Source organism: Pelophylax lessonae (genome assembly GCF_965119305.1).
Source record: "Pelophylax lessonae genome assembly, chromosome: 3".
Classification (NCBI taxonomy): domain Eukaryota; kingdom Metazoa; phylum Chordata; class Amphibia; order Anura; family Ranidae; genus Pelophylax; species Pelophylax lessonae.
Genome location: NC_138770.1, coordinates 451,174,511 through 451,187,110, shown reverse-complemented (window position 1 = coordinate 451,187,110; position 12,600 = coordinate 451,174,511). Strand labels below are relative to the sequence as shown.

Here is a 12,600-nt window from a genome sequence, read left to right as displayed (position 1 = left end):
ATTCATTAAAAATTGATTTGAGGTTAAAATATGTATTTACCTTAATTTATTTGTTTTGTGATGCAGACCAACAAACAAGATAGAAATTTGGGAAGATTTAAAGATTATGAGTAAGTATAATGTGAATTGTTCTTACAATGCCCTATCAAAAACTGCCTAGTTACCATTCTTTAAGTACTGTGGTATGTCATTCAATCAGAAATGATTCAATTCTTCATGGTTAAGATATTTCTTCAGTATACATTTCAGGCAAAAATTAGGTAGGAAAAGCTACCCCAGAAAATCTCAGATGGTAAATAAAATGTAAGCCTGCCCTATGTCCTTCTCTGTGAACACTCATGTTTCCTAAGACACCTTGATGTCCAATTCAAATATCCAATCCTATGGCCTTGTTCTGCAAGAAAACCCTGGTGGTCAGGGAAGAGGTTGGAGTGATATTTCAAAGACAATGTCAATGGTTAATCATGGCAATAATGTTGACTTTTAGCTAAAAGCTAAAGTCCATGCGTACTGTATATTGCCAAGCAACGAACAGCACTGATATCTCTGCATGGAAGGCCTCTTGCAGATGGGGTGATTTGAAATCGTATTTTGGGCACACATATTTTAATGGGGCGGGGAGTCTGCAGCAAATTCACCCTGCATCTAGTGTGAACTGGCCCTGAATTGTAAATTTAACAATTTGTTTTCAATTTTGTTGTGACCACTGTGACGGACGTGGGTATCAGATCCCTGCCCTTCTCACTAACTCGTGACAAAGGACCAGCCAATCTCACACCACGCAGTCACTTACGTAAAAATGCCACTCTCAGCTGCACCCTGCACAAAGATTTTCCAGCTTGCGGGACCACAATCTAAGTGCCAGCTGGCTGAGAGCGATTGTCACTGGGCTAATTAACCAATTAACCCTTCAACTGCCACCGCCTCTGTTGGTCCGAACCAGAGGAAGCTCGTACTTTTAGAAATACCAATTATGATTTTAGAATAATCGTTGGTAACACACACTGTCACCACAGACAGGAATGTTCATAGGATTTATTCTATACAGTAGCACTCTTTGTTAGTTTGCATTAGGAGCTTAGGGACAAGGCTAACACTTTTCAAAATAAAGTTTAATAATAAAAAGGTCAAAGTTGGTGCAAATAAAATGTTTACAGAAAAAAGGTGTTTCATAGAAATAGAGACACAGTTCAGCAATTAGAAAAATAAGGTAGAATTGAGGAGGAAGAATACTTGCAGTCAATGTCCTGGTTATTATCAGAGTTCAAGCGATGAGCCAGTTGTGATCGGTTCTCAAACTTGATAGATGTTCCTTCTTGATGTTACCATGAAAACTCCTCACTTGTTAGGAGTCAGCCTTTTTTCTTTGGGATAAAAGGGGTATTGACAGATGCCCCTGGCCAATTAAAATGGAGTGGCAATAGGCTGTCTTGGTGTTTTATGACCGTATCAGGACCCTCCTCTTTGGACAGATTTACACCACTATTCATATCTTGAAATATGTATTGGTTACATTCTTTCAACTGATAGTTTATCATTCAGCATGTCATTTCGCATCCAGGGATACCAAACACAGAATAGGTTAGATAAACTTGTCACCCAGGGAATATCTGGCAGCTATCTTCTATTCTATATGTGATAGGGCGGTCATGCATGGTCTTAATTCGATCAGTACGACATTTCTCATCCAAATATATACTTATTGTTAATGTGTCATGTTCCTGTCTGCATTTATGAATCGTGTGTGTATTTGTCAAGTTTTTAATGAGCAGCTGGTTGAGTGCTATTTACGACTCAGTTCTGGTAGTCCTTAATGGATTTGTTCAAAGTTTTACGACAGGCCTGTTTTGGAAAAAGCAACATCCTGCTAGAACTCAATTAGTGTTTTTAGGTCTCCGAGTTGAGATAGTGGTTCTTTTTGAAGTGTAAAACATATGCATTCCATGAGTTAACTGAGGTGGGGAGGGGGGAGATTATCACTGCGTGTATAACTGTTCTGCCTGTCATGGCTGACTTTTAATAACTGAACAACATGGTTGCTTGCGACAGCTTTTCGTATATCCAGTGCAGGATATCATTACAACCACGACACAAAGTTTTGTGGCATATATATACAGCACCCTCCAGCTGTATGGTAGATAGGTTTTAGTTGGATGGTTCAGTGGCCCATCTGCCTGTTATTGCCACCCTTACAGGCCATCCGTGAAAGAGGCCCCAGTTCATATTATCACATCGGATGTGATTTGCACAGGAATCACACCGCATTCCTGTAGAACGAGAAAATGTCACCATCATACCATAGATCTCCAAAATGGGTCCAAAGCTTTATTTGGCGATCACGTTGTTAGAGCAAAAAGCAACATTTCGGAGCCTTGCAGGACCCCATCACATGCCACGTGATGAAGGGGTCCTGCGAGGCTCCAAAACATTGCTATTTGCTGTAACAATGTGATCGTTAAAGCTTTGAACCCATTCTGGAGATCCATGGTGTGCTGGTGACATTGTCTTTCCCTGACAATTTACGGTTCCAGCCGGTGGTTTCAAATCAAGTTTTCCAATTTATGTACTAATACAACATAACTAATGTGAAATCTGATTGGGGGGTTTCCATTTTTCTACAATCATTAATTTAGGATGTCCATTTTGGTTATGTATGAATGGTATCAAATTTTAGCATTTTAACACAAGGGTTTACTACTCTGTAATTTCTCAGGTTTCACCAGGAGTATAGTAGCAGTTTATAGCACGTGTATGCTGGTTGTTCTACTTCGTGTTCAGCTAAATATTATCGGTGGATACATCTATCTGGATAACTCATCAGGAGGAAAACCCTGTAATGTAAGTCAAGAAACACACCTGCATATTGTCTGTTTATTGACTAAGCTAGGCCTTTATATAACCCAGTAGACTAGTCTATATACTTTAAGATTTAGGCATGTCCCTTAAACCATGCTCTATTTTATAAATTTTTTTTTCTTTTCTGTAGAAATTGCTGTAATGTAGGATACAATACTTTGTACCAATAGTACCAATACTTTCGGTCAAGTACTTGCTGATACCGAGTACCGATACTTTTTGTGATTTGCGTCAATACAAAATAAATGGGCTCAAATTGCACTGCAAACAATTGAATGTGATGTAATTCCTGTCCTGTCCTGTCCTGTCAGGTAAAAATGTTAGAACTTGCATTAAAGAGGAGTTCCGGTCAGCTGTGGTAAAAATAAAAGTCAGCAGCTAAAAGAAGTGTAGCTGCTGACTTTTAAAAACAGCCACTCACCTGTCCCAGGATCCAGCGGTGAGCTCACCCCAGTCCGTCTCACCCACTGTCTTCGATCCCGGCGCCGGCATCTTCACTATGGGCACCAAGCTGTGACAGCTTGCGGCTTCACAGCCGGATTCCCACTGCGCATGCGCGAGTCACGCTGCGCATCGTTATTGGTGGATGCAGTCTTTTGGGACCTGTCAGTGTCCCAGAAGACTGCAGGAGGAGGGAGGAAGGAGAACTTCCGTTGCCGAGCGGCGCTCAGACTGGAATTTGGAAGTGTATACCTGTCACAATCCGGTACCCACTCCTCAAAAGTGCCAATTGTTTGAGAGGAGCGAGGAACAAGTCCTTCCCCTGCAACTTCCCCTTTTGGGTGACGCTCTGCTTTAAGTACATATCTGGTCATATGCAAAATCTGCATATGTGGCCTGGTCCTGCCGATATAGAAAATCACAGCCCCTGGAGGTGCTCACAGGGCTGGAGGAGAAATTCCTGGACCCTTTGGGTATAGGGCGGAAGTGATGTCAACTTGGGGGCGGACCACTTATACATCTCCTTCAGCCCTGTGAGCACCTCCAGTGGCCATGATTTTATATCATTTGTGGGACCGGGACACCGATGCAGATTTTGCATTTGAACTGTACTTAACCACTTCCCGCAAACTGACGCACCTGTATGTCGGCTTGAGGAAGTGGTTGTACTGGGATGATGCCTGCAGCTAGCGGCACCACCCCGGTACCATTTTTTGGAGCCAGCGTTCGGTTTCTGGTGATAACAACGCATGCTGCTCAGCAGCCGTTCGGCCGTTATCCCAGGGAGCAGGAGGGGACTCCATTCCCCCCCCCCTCCTTCCGCCACTCTGCCCGGGTCTCCTGTCCCACCGGGAGACCCGAGCGACCAGCTGGCTTCGTTAGGATCTCCAGTAAAGTAACCAAAAAGCAACCTCACTTTCGGTTTACTCGGCTGCCAATGGCGATAATTTGAAAAAATTGTCAGTATTCAAAAATGCTGATTTTGCCGTTTTAAATACTTTTAAGTGCAAAGGAGGGATTTGGGGTCTTTTAGACCCCAAATCCCCCCATAAAGAATACCTGTCACTGCCTATTGTTTACATTCCTTGTAAAAGCAATAAAAGTGATCCGACTTTTTTTTTTTTTATTTTTTTTTTTTTGCAAAGCAATAGTGAAAAAAAAGAAAATAAACAGGGAAAAAATGTTTGAAACCGCCCCCTCTGATAGTGAGAATGACTCTTCCACATCTGCAACAGAGCACAAAAAGGTGCTGGTGGAAGCACTGATTGTATCTGTGCATGAGACCTTGAAGATGGAGGATGCAGGTGCGACGGAGGCGCAGGTTCCCATTGGCACTCACAAGCCATCCAGTGCGGCAAAGGTATTTTCTTTCCCCGCCTATTTTGACAGAATTTTCGCTAAAGAATGTGGACGACCAAAGCCCCCCCTTGGGGTCCCTAAGCGATTTTCAAGGTGCTACCCCTATGAGGAGTACCTTTTTAAAAATTGTACTGTTTCACCGGTGGTGGACCCTCCGGTTTCCAGATTGAACAAGGCAACCATGATTCCGGTTGAAAAGTCCCCGGCCTTTAAGTATCTGGCTGACAGGAAGACGGAGGCTGTGACCCGCAATATGTACACTCTGGTTAGTAAGGCACTGAAGCCGGTATTTACCATTGGCCTGGTGTCGCAAACTCTGACCGAGTGGGCAAAGCTTTTACCCCGTTACCAGGAAGGAGAACCGCTCCCCCTGCCTTTGCTGAGCTGGCGGACCGGCTGGTCCAGGGGCTGCAGTTTATCTGTGATGCCTCTTTGGATGTGGTTCCCCTAGTGGCTCTCTCTGTTTTGGCAGTGGTCCTTCGGCGTGTCTTTTGGCTGGTCTGTGGGCCAGACTTCTAAAAGGGCCTTGACTGATCTTTCCTTTTAAGGAGATCGTCTGTTTGGAGGTACCCTGGATGACATCATTAAAGGTCTCACAGGGGGGGAAGAGTACCTTTCTTCCGCAGGCTACTAAGGGAAAGGAACCTCGTGGTAGATGTGGGCCCTCCTTCTTGGCTCATAAGAAGTTATTTCGTCCCTCAGGGTCGACTGACAAGGGCTCAAAGTCTTTCAGGGCCTCCTCTGGAGAATCCAAACGAACCTGGTCTGGCAAGCCGAGAGTAGGCTTCTCCAGACCCGAGGACAAAGCTCCTTCAGTATGAAGGTGTGCCTTCACCGCTATTGGGGGTGGGGAGACGTCTTCTCTGGTTTCCGGACCCATGGACTTCCCTGGTACAAGACAAGTGGGTCCACAAAGTCATTTGGTTCAGCTACAAGATTGAGTTTCGCTCTTGTCTGCCGTCACGGTTCTTTACTTCCAACTTGCGCCTGTCCCGGGACAGTTTACAGGGTCTGTTTGGGGCAGTTCAAGACCTGTTGTTTCCAGGGGTGATTGTCCCGGTTCTGACTTCGGAACGTTTTCAGGGTTTTTACTCAAACCTGTTTACAGTTCCCAGGAAGGAAGGCAAAGTGCGTCCAATCCTGGACCTCAAGGCGCTGAACTGCTTTGTGCGGGTGCAGAAGTTGAGAATGGAGTCTATTCTCACAATGGTGGAATCCCTGCGTCAGGGGGATTTTCTTGCTTGCCTCTATCGAAATCAAGGATGCTTACCTTCACATTCAGATATGTGCCGGTTACCAGCCCTTCCTCCTCTTTGCCGTGGGAGAGATGCATTATCAGTTTGTGTCAATACCCTTTGGCTTCGCCTCGAGTCTTCACAAAAGTGTTAGCCCCGGTGCTAGCTTTGTTACGCCAACGGGGGATTGCGGTACTGGGCTACTTGGACGACCTCCTTCTGCGAGCGGAATCTCCTACTGCTCTGGTGGGGAAACCTGGAAATCTCTATGCGTACTCTGCGGGAGTACGGCTGGATTCTGAATTTTCATAAGTCTGCTCTGGTTCTGGACTATCTGGGTCTGACTCTGGACTCGGCATTAGCCAGAGTGCTCTTTCCTCTGGACAAACTCCAGAAATTGCAGGCTGCAATTCGTCTCCTGCTGTCCAGCAGATTGTCATCCCTCCGGACTTGCATGCGGGTGCTGGGCCTGATGGTGTCTACCTTTTTGAGGTGGTTCCGTTTGCACAGTTCCATGAGAGATCCCTGCAAAGGGAGATTCTGGCCAAATGGGACAAGACTCCGCAGTCTCTGAACAATCAGATCCAGCTGAGTCGGGGAATGAAGGCGTCCCTGATATGGTGGCTTTGTTCTCCGACACTTCGTCTGGGCAAAGGTAAATTGATTTTACTGTAAGTCAAAAATCCAATTTTTACTTTATTTTAACAGGAAAATAGTAAATGCTGCTTTTCCAATGTGTTACGCACATGGGTGACTTGACTGTAAAACATTATTTTATTCTTTTTCCAGGGTCTTCAAGCATCCCCAGAGGTGCAACAACAGTATTTGTCTAGTATTCAACACCTCCTAGGAGATGGTAGGATATAATTTCACACTTTGCTTTTTTTGATATATCTGATGTTAGGCTGTTTCTTCATGTCAGAATACCTGTGCTTATACCAGAAGTGGAGGGCATGATCTGTTATGTTTTTTCCTCAGGCCTGACAGAACTGATAACAATAGTGAAACAAGCAGTGCAGAAGGTGCTTGGCAGGTAAGTCTAATTGGAAGTAGATTTCATACAGATCACACACTTATGCCATTTCCTGTGAAGCAAACTTGATGTTAGTTTTTTTATACTATTTAATATACAGGTGCATCTAAAAAATTTTGAATAGCATCAAAAAGCTAATTTATTTCAGTTATTTAGTTCAAAAAGTGAAATTCGTATATTTTATAGATTCATTACACACAGATTGATATCTTTCAAGCATTTCTTTCTTTTAATATTGATTAAGGCTTATATCTAGTGAAAACCCAAAATTCAGTATATTAGAAAATTAGAATATTACATAGGACCAATAAAAAGAAAAAGGGTTTTAATACAGAAATGTTGGCTTACCGAAAAGTATGTCCATGTACAGTATAGTATGCACTTAATACTTGGTCGGGGTTCCTTTTGCATGAATTACTGCTCCAATGTGGTGTGGCATAGAGGCAATCAGCCTGTGGCACTGCTGAGGTGTTATGGAAGCCCAGGTTGCTTTTATATCAACCTTCAGCTCATCTCTATTGGGTCTGGTGTCTCTCATCTTCATGCATGAAGTGCTCTAGAATTTCCTGGTAGAGGGCTGCGCTGACTTTGGACTTGATAAAACACAGTGGACCAACACCAGCAGATGACATGGCTCCCCAAATCATCACTGATTATGGACATTACACACTGGACCCCATGCAACTTGGATTCTGGGCCTCTCCACTCTCCCTCCAGACTCTGGGACCTTGATCTTCAAATGAAATGCAAAATTTACTTTAATCTGAAAAAAGGACTTTGGACCGCTGAGCAACAGTCCAGTCCTTTTTCTCCTTAGCCCAGGTAAGGCGCTTCTGACGTTGTCTCTGGTTCAAGAGTGGCTTGACACAAGGAATGAGACAGTTTTAGCTCCTGTCCTGGATACATCTGTGTGTGGTGGCTCTTGAAGTCCGATAGTCGACTCCTTGTAAATTTTCCCCAAATTCTTGAATGGCCTTTTCTTCACAAGGCTGCGGTTATCCCTGTTGCTTGTGCACCTTTCTCTACCACACTTTTTCCTTCCACTCAACTTTCCATTAATATTCTTGGATACAGCACTCTGTGAACAGCCAGCTTCTTTAGCAATGACTTTTTGTGACTTGTGGAGGGTTGTCTTCTGGACAACTGTCATGTCAGCAGTCTTCCCCATGATTGCGTAAACTACTGAACCAGACTGAGAGACCATTTAATAACTCAGGAAACTTTCACAGATGTTTTGAGTTAATTAGCGGATTAAAGTGTGACACCATGAGTCTACATTATTGAACTTTTTCACCAATTTCTAATTTTCTAAGATCCTGAATTTTGGGTTTTTTAATCATCAAAACTAAAGGAAAGAAATGAAACTCTGTTTTAATGAATCCATATAAAATACGAGTTTAACTTTTTGAATTTAATTCCTGAAATAAATTAACTGATGATATTCCAAATATATTCGATACACCTGTATTTATTATTATTTTAAATTAAAACAAAGTCTTAATTTACTGTGATTTGTATTGTTGGTAAAATAGAATATTTAAAAACTTAAATAAGGGAGCCTGTGCATTTTGTAATCTTGAGATAGGCATTGGAAAAGTGGAGGTTGCCATTACTACCTAGATCTGGTTATTTGTTACAGGCCAATAATTTTAAAAGTATTGCAGCTTGTGGTACAGCATGACAGCCAGGCAACCAGAATTTTGTAGAAGCGGTTTAACAAGTGTGGCACTTGCATTTATTCCTGGAATGGAACCTGTCAGGTTTTTTTTGCTGTCTGTGCCTCCACTTGAGAGATTCACTCTCATTATTTATTCTGTTTACCACTATCACCAAGTGTGGAAATTAAAGAAAATTCCAAATCTAGGAAAGACATCAGAACAGTATTAGAAGGAAACTGTTCCAATGGGGACCCAGGTGACAACCAGGGATTCCCTCACTTTTTAAGTATATTGTAAAAATAATAAAAGCAGTTCTTGCTGTAATGATTGCCTCCCCCCCTGCACTGTCCTCCACAGACTAACTAGACGAGTGCCATTTCTCTTCTGGATTGAAAAATCCCAGTACCATTCATCCTGCTTCCTGTGAGTGTGGGCCCATTAAAGGTTGTGTCCCCACAGTGCTCCGCACTTGTAATTTGTTGATGCAGAGAATGATGCTCTTATCATGTAAGCAGTGCTCTCTGCAATATTAAATGCCATCCAATGCTGGAAAAGTGACCCTGCCTGTCACATGACCAGCTTGAATACCTCAGACAAAAGGAAGGTTCTTTTTTTTTTTGTAACCATTTGAACTCCGGAAGGTTTTACCCCCTTAATGACCAGGGCATTTTTTTGCTAATCAGCTACTTTAACTGGCAATTGCACGGTTATGCAATACTGTACGCAAATGTAATTTTTGTATCTCACATTCATAAAAAAGAGAGGAGTAGTAAGCCCAATGTATAGTGCAACATAAAAATGTATTATCATTATAGACAATACTAACACACGCTAAAGGTAAATGGGAATGTACAATCAGCAGCAAGGAGAGGAGAAGGGGGGGTGTAGAGGGTAAGGTCATAGGCAGCTTAAAACCCACAGTAATAATCTAGAAAGTATGAGCACAGCAGGGCATGTATCACATTGTGTCTACCTGTGCATCAACCCAACAGTTCCAGATTGTATCAAATTTGTGTGGGCAGTTCCTACTAGCGTATGTCAATTTATACAGGGGAAGAATTTCATTATTAGCCCTTTTCCATCGGCTCACAATGGGGAGGAGAAATTCTTCCCTACATGCATAATATGCTGTGTAGAACACAAAAAGTCATGTGTACCTGGCGGGCACCACTCCTTCCACCAGACCCAATAACCAAATGGTTGGATCCAATGGAAGTGAGAAACCACTTACATTGTAAACTGTATCCACCACTCCATTCCAATAAGGTTGTATAGCCAGGTATGACCAAAAAACATGAAAATAAGTACCAACCTCCGTGCCACAGTGAGAGCAAATATCTGAGGTCCCAGGGTATATAAAGGAAAGCCGTTGGGGTGTATAATAAACACGATGGAAAAATTTCAGTTGAAGTAACCATTCCCTAGAGGAAATCATGGTTTTTCAAGAAGTGAAATACGCAGTCTTCCCAGTCGTCCTCTGTCAGGGAGGGGATATCGGCCCGCCATTTGTTGTAAAAGATCAGGCATTTTGGGTAAGGTTAAGGGAATTAATTGAGAATTCATTGGGAATAGAGAGACGACAGCGGTTATGGAGATCTTCTGAAGACAATAGCTGTTCTAAGGGGTCAGAGGTCCATATGAGGTTACGAGGGAATTGTGCAGCAGCCGCATGTCGCAATTGGAGAAATCAGAAAAACATATGATTGGGCAATCGATAGGATTCTTAAGGCGTATTAAAGGACAGAAGGAAGCCCTGTAGTATAATATGCTTGAGTAGCATAATTCAATGTCTTGCCCATAGGTAAGGATCCAGGATTGTGTGGAAGTGAGAAAGATTGGGGTTGCCCCAAAAGGGAGTGAATGGAGAGTGTGTGTCATCTGCCACATATTGAGCTCTAGCTTTCTTTTAAACAAGAAGTGTTGTTTTCATCAGAGTAGTAAGAGCAGGGCTAGACTGGGGTCCTCCAAAATAGCAAATTACTGAGGGTAGCATTGGAGCCAAGTAACGCGGCCTCAAGTGTAACAGCAGCCTTGTCCCTGGGTTGTGCAAACCACCATTGAACTGTCACAAGGATGGCTGGCCAGTAATATAGCACAAAATTCGGGAGAGCTAAGCCACCACTGTCAAGCTGAAGGTACAATGTTGACTTGACTATTGTAGGGAGCCGCCCAGCCCATAGAAAGGAATTGTTTTTTCCAAATCAGCAAAAAATTACTTGGGTGTAAGTTCTGGGGGTTGATGAAAAAAGTACAAAACTTTAGGTAAAAATACAATTTATTTAAGATTTGCTCGACCAATAGTACTAAGAGGAAGAGATGCAAGTGTAGAGCATTTTCTAATGAAATTGTGAAGCAGTGGGAGATGATTATCTGTTCTAAAGAAAAATCTGGAAAGATTATGTTGAACCTCTATACCCAGGTAACAAAATTTAGTCACAACCTTAAGTGGAGGCACAGAGATTGTGGGCAGGGGTAATGGGGAAACACTAGGGACTTATCCCAGACTTATCCCAGTTAACCCAAAAGCCCCCCATATTTTCTACTTTTGTCATAAAATATAGCCAATAAAATCAAATTTCGTCAAAAATTTAGGCCAAAATGTATTCTGCTACATGTCTTTGGTTAAAAAAAAAAAAAAAATCCCAATAAGTGATCATTAATTGGTTTGTGTGAAAGTTGTAGCATCTATAAAACTATATCATATATATTTGAAAATTGATCTGTTCTGATGTACTGATTTCTTGAGGCCCTAACATCCTAGAAAGTACAAATTCCCCCACAAAGACCCCTTTTTGGAAAGTAGACAGTCTGAGGTATTTAGTAAGACGCATTCTGAAGCTGTAATTTTTTGTCACAGTTTTTTTGAAAATGAAAATTGAATACTTTTTTTTTTTTTTTTACATTGTCACCAGTGCAGTACAGCATCAAAATGACTGTGGCAGTGAGCAGAGATAAAGTGGTGGCAGTATATTTAAAAATGGAAATTAAGAATTTTTGCTTAGTTTTTTTTTAACATTATTGTTTTCATTTTTTACTTTTATTTTATTTATTTTTTACATACCTTAGTAACACTGTACTACTCTGTCGTGGTGATAAGGGTCTTGTTGGTTTTTTTTTTTTGTTTTTTTACACTTTGCTGTCACAATGAAGATCACTGTAACAGCAAAGTTTTCAATTGTCATGAACGGTTAACTATTTATGACAGCTGTGATCTTTAGTGATCTGTACAGGTAATCACATGGTACAAGATGCTGTGATTGACTCAGGTACAATGTGATAACTGTGGGGCAATTACAGCATAGGAAACACAGCTGTTATGAATGAATTCATTCTAACAGCTTTGTTGACATTGTGATCACGTGAGCGCATAGCAATCACATGATCACCAGCCCCCGAGTACCAGGATCCGCGGTGCAGCCCTAAACCTGGAGCAGGCACATGCCATACATGTATGAGATTGTGCCTGCATGTGCTGCCACACTGCAATATCTGTACTGTGGTGGGTCGGCAAGTGGTTAATACATGCTGGGGGTTGAACTTGGCTTAAATCCTATCACTGGCACATAAAATGTTAATTGTTTTTTATTTACAACACTTGTTAAAAATACATATGATATAAAATGAAATGATATATGAATTGCTTACCATACCATCACAAATACATGATAACACACAAAACATTACAGCTCCATCGTATATAGAATCTCTCCATTTAACACCTATTTCTTTATTATTTCAACCAATCCAAAGAGTAGTTTTCATTGGTGAAAGGCTTAATACCCTATATTTGAAATGCACACTGAATTTGTAAATCTTCTGGGGGTTCCACAGAAAGGGAGAGTAAAACCCCCATCCATACATACATTTTGGTATGTATAGGAATAGAAATCTGAATATACACGTACACCGATCGCTTGCTCCTGAGGGTTATCCCAGTGGGCTCTTCTCTTCCTCTTGGAGATGTGGATCTAAAGTCTGTTCATTTTTTCTGCCATTGAAGATAGTGGACAGTGTTTAA

The 12,600-nt window shown here is 42.0% G+C and overlaps 1 protein-coding gene across 1 annotated transcript in view; it reads left to right on the top strand.

Annotated features, from left to right (window-relative positions):
• PEX3 (peroxisomal biogenesis factor 3) overlaps nt 1–12,600 on the top strand; it is a 53,550-nt gene that overhangs the window by 28,439 nt on the left and 12,511 nt on the right. The window contains exons 5-8 of the mRNA XM_082249938.1: nt 67–110; nt 2,714–2,838; nt 6,681–6,747; nt 6,870–6,924. Of these exons, the coding sequence (XP_082106064.1) occupies nt 67–110; nt 2,714–2,838; nt 6,681–6,747; nt 6,870–6,924 (291 nt within the window). The remainder of the gene's footprint in view (nt 1–66; nt 111–2,713; nt 2,839–6,680; nt 6,748–6,869; nt 6,925–12,600) is intronic.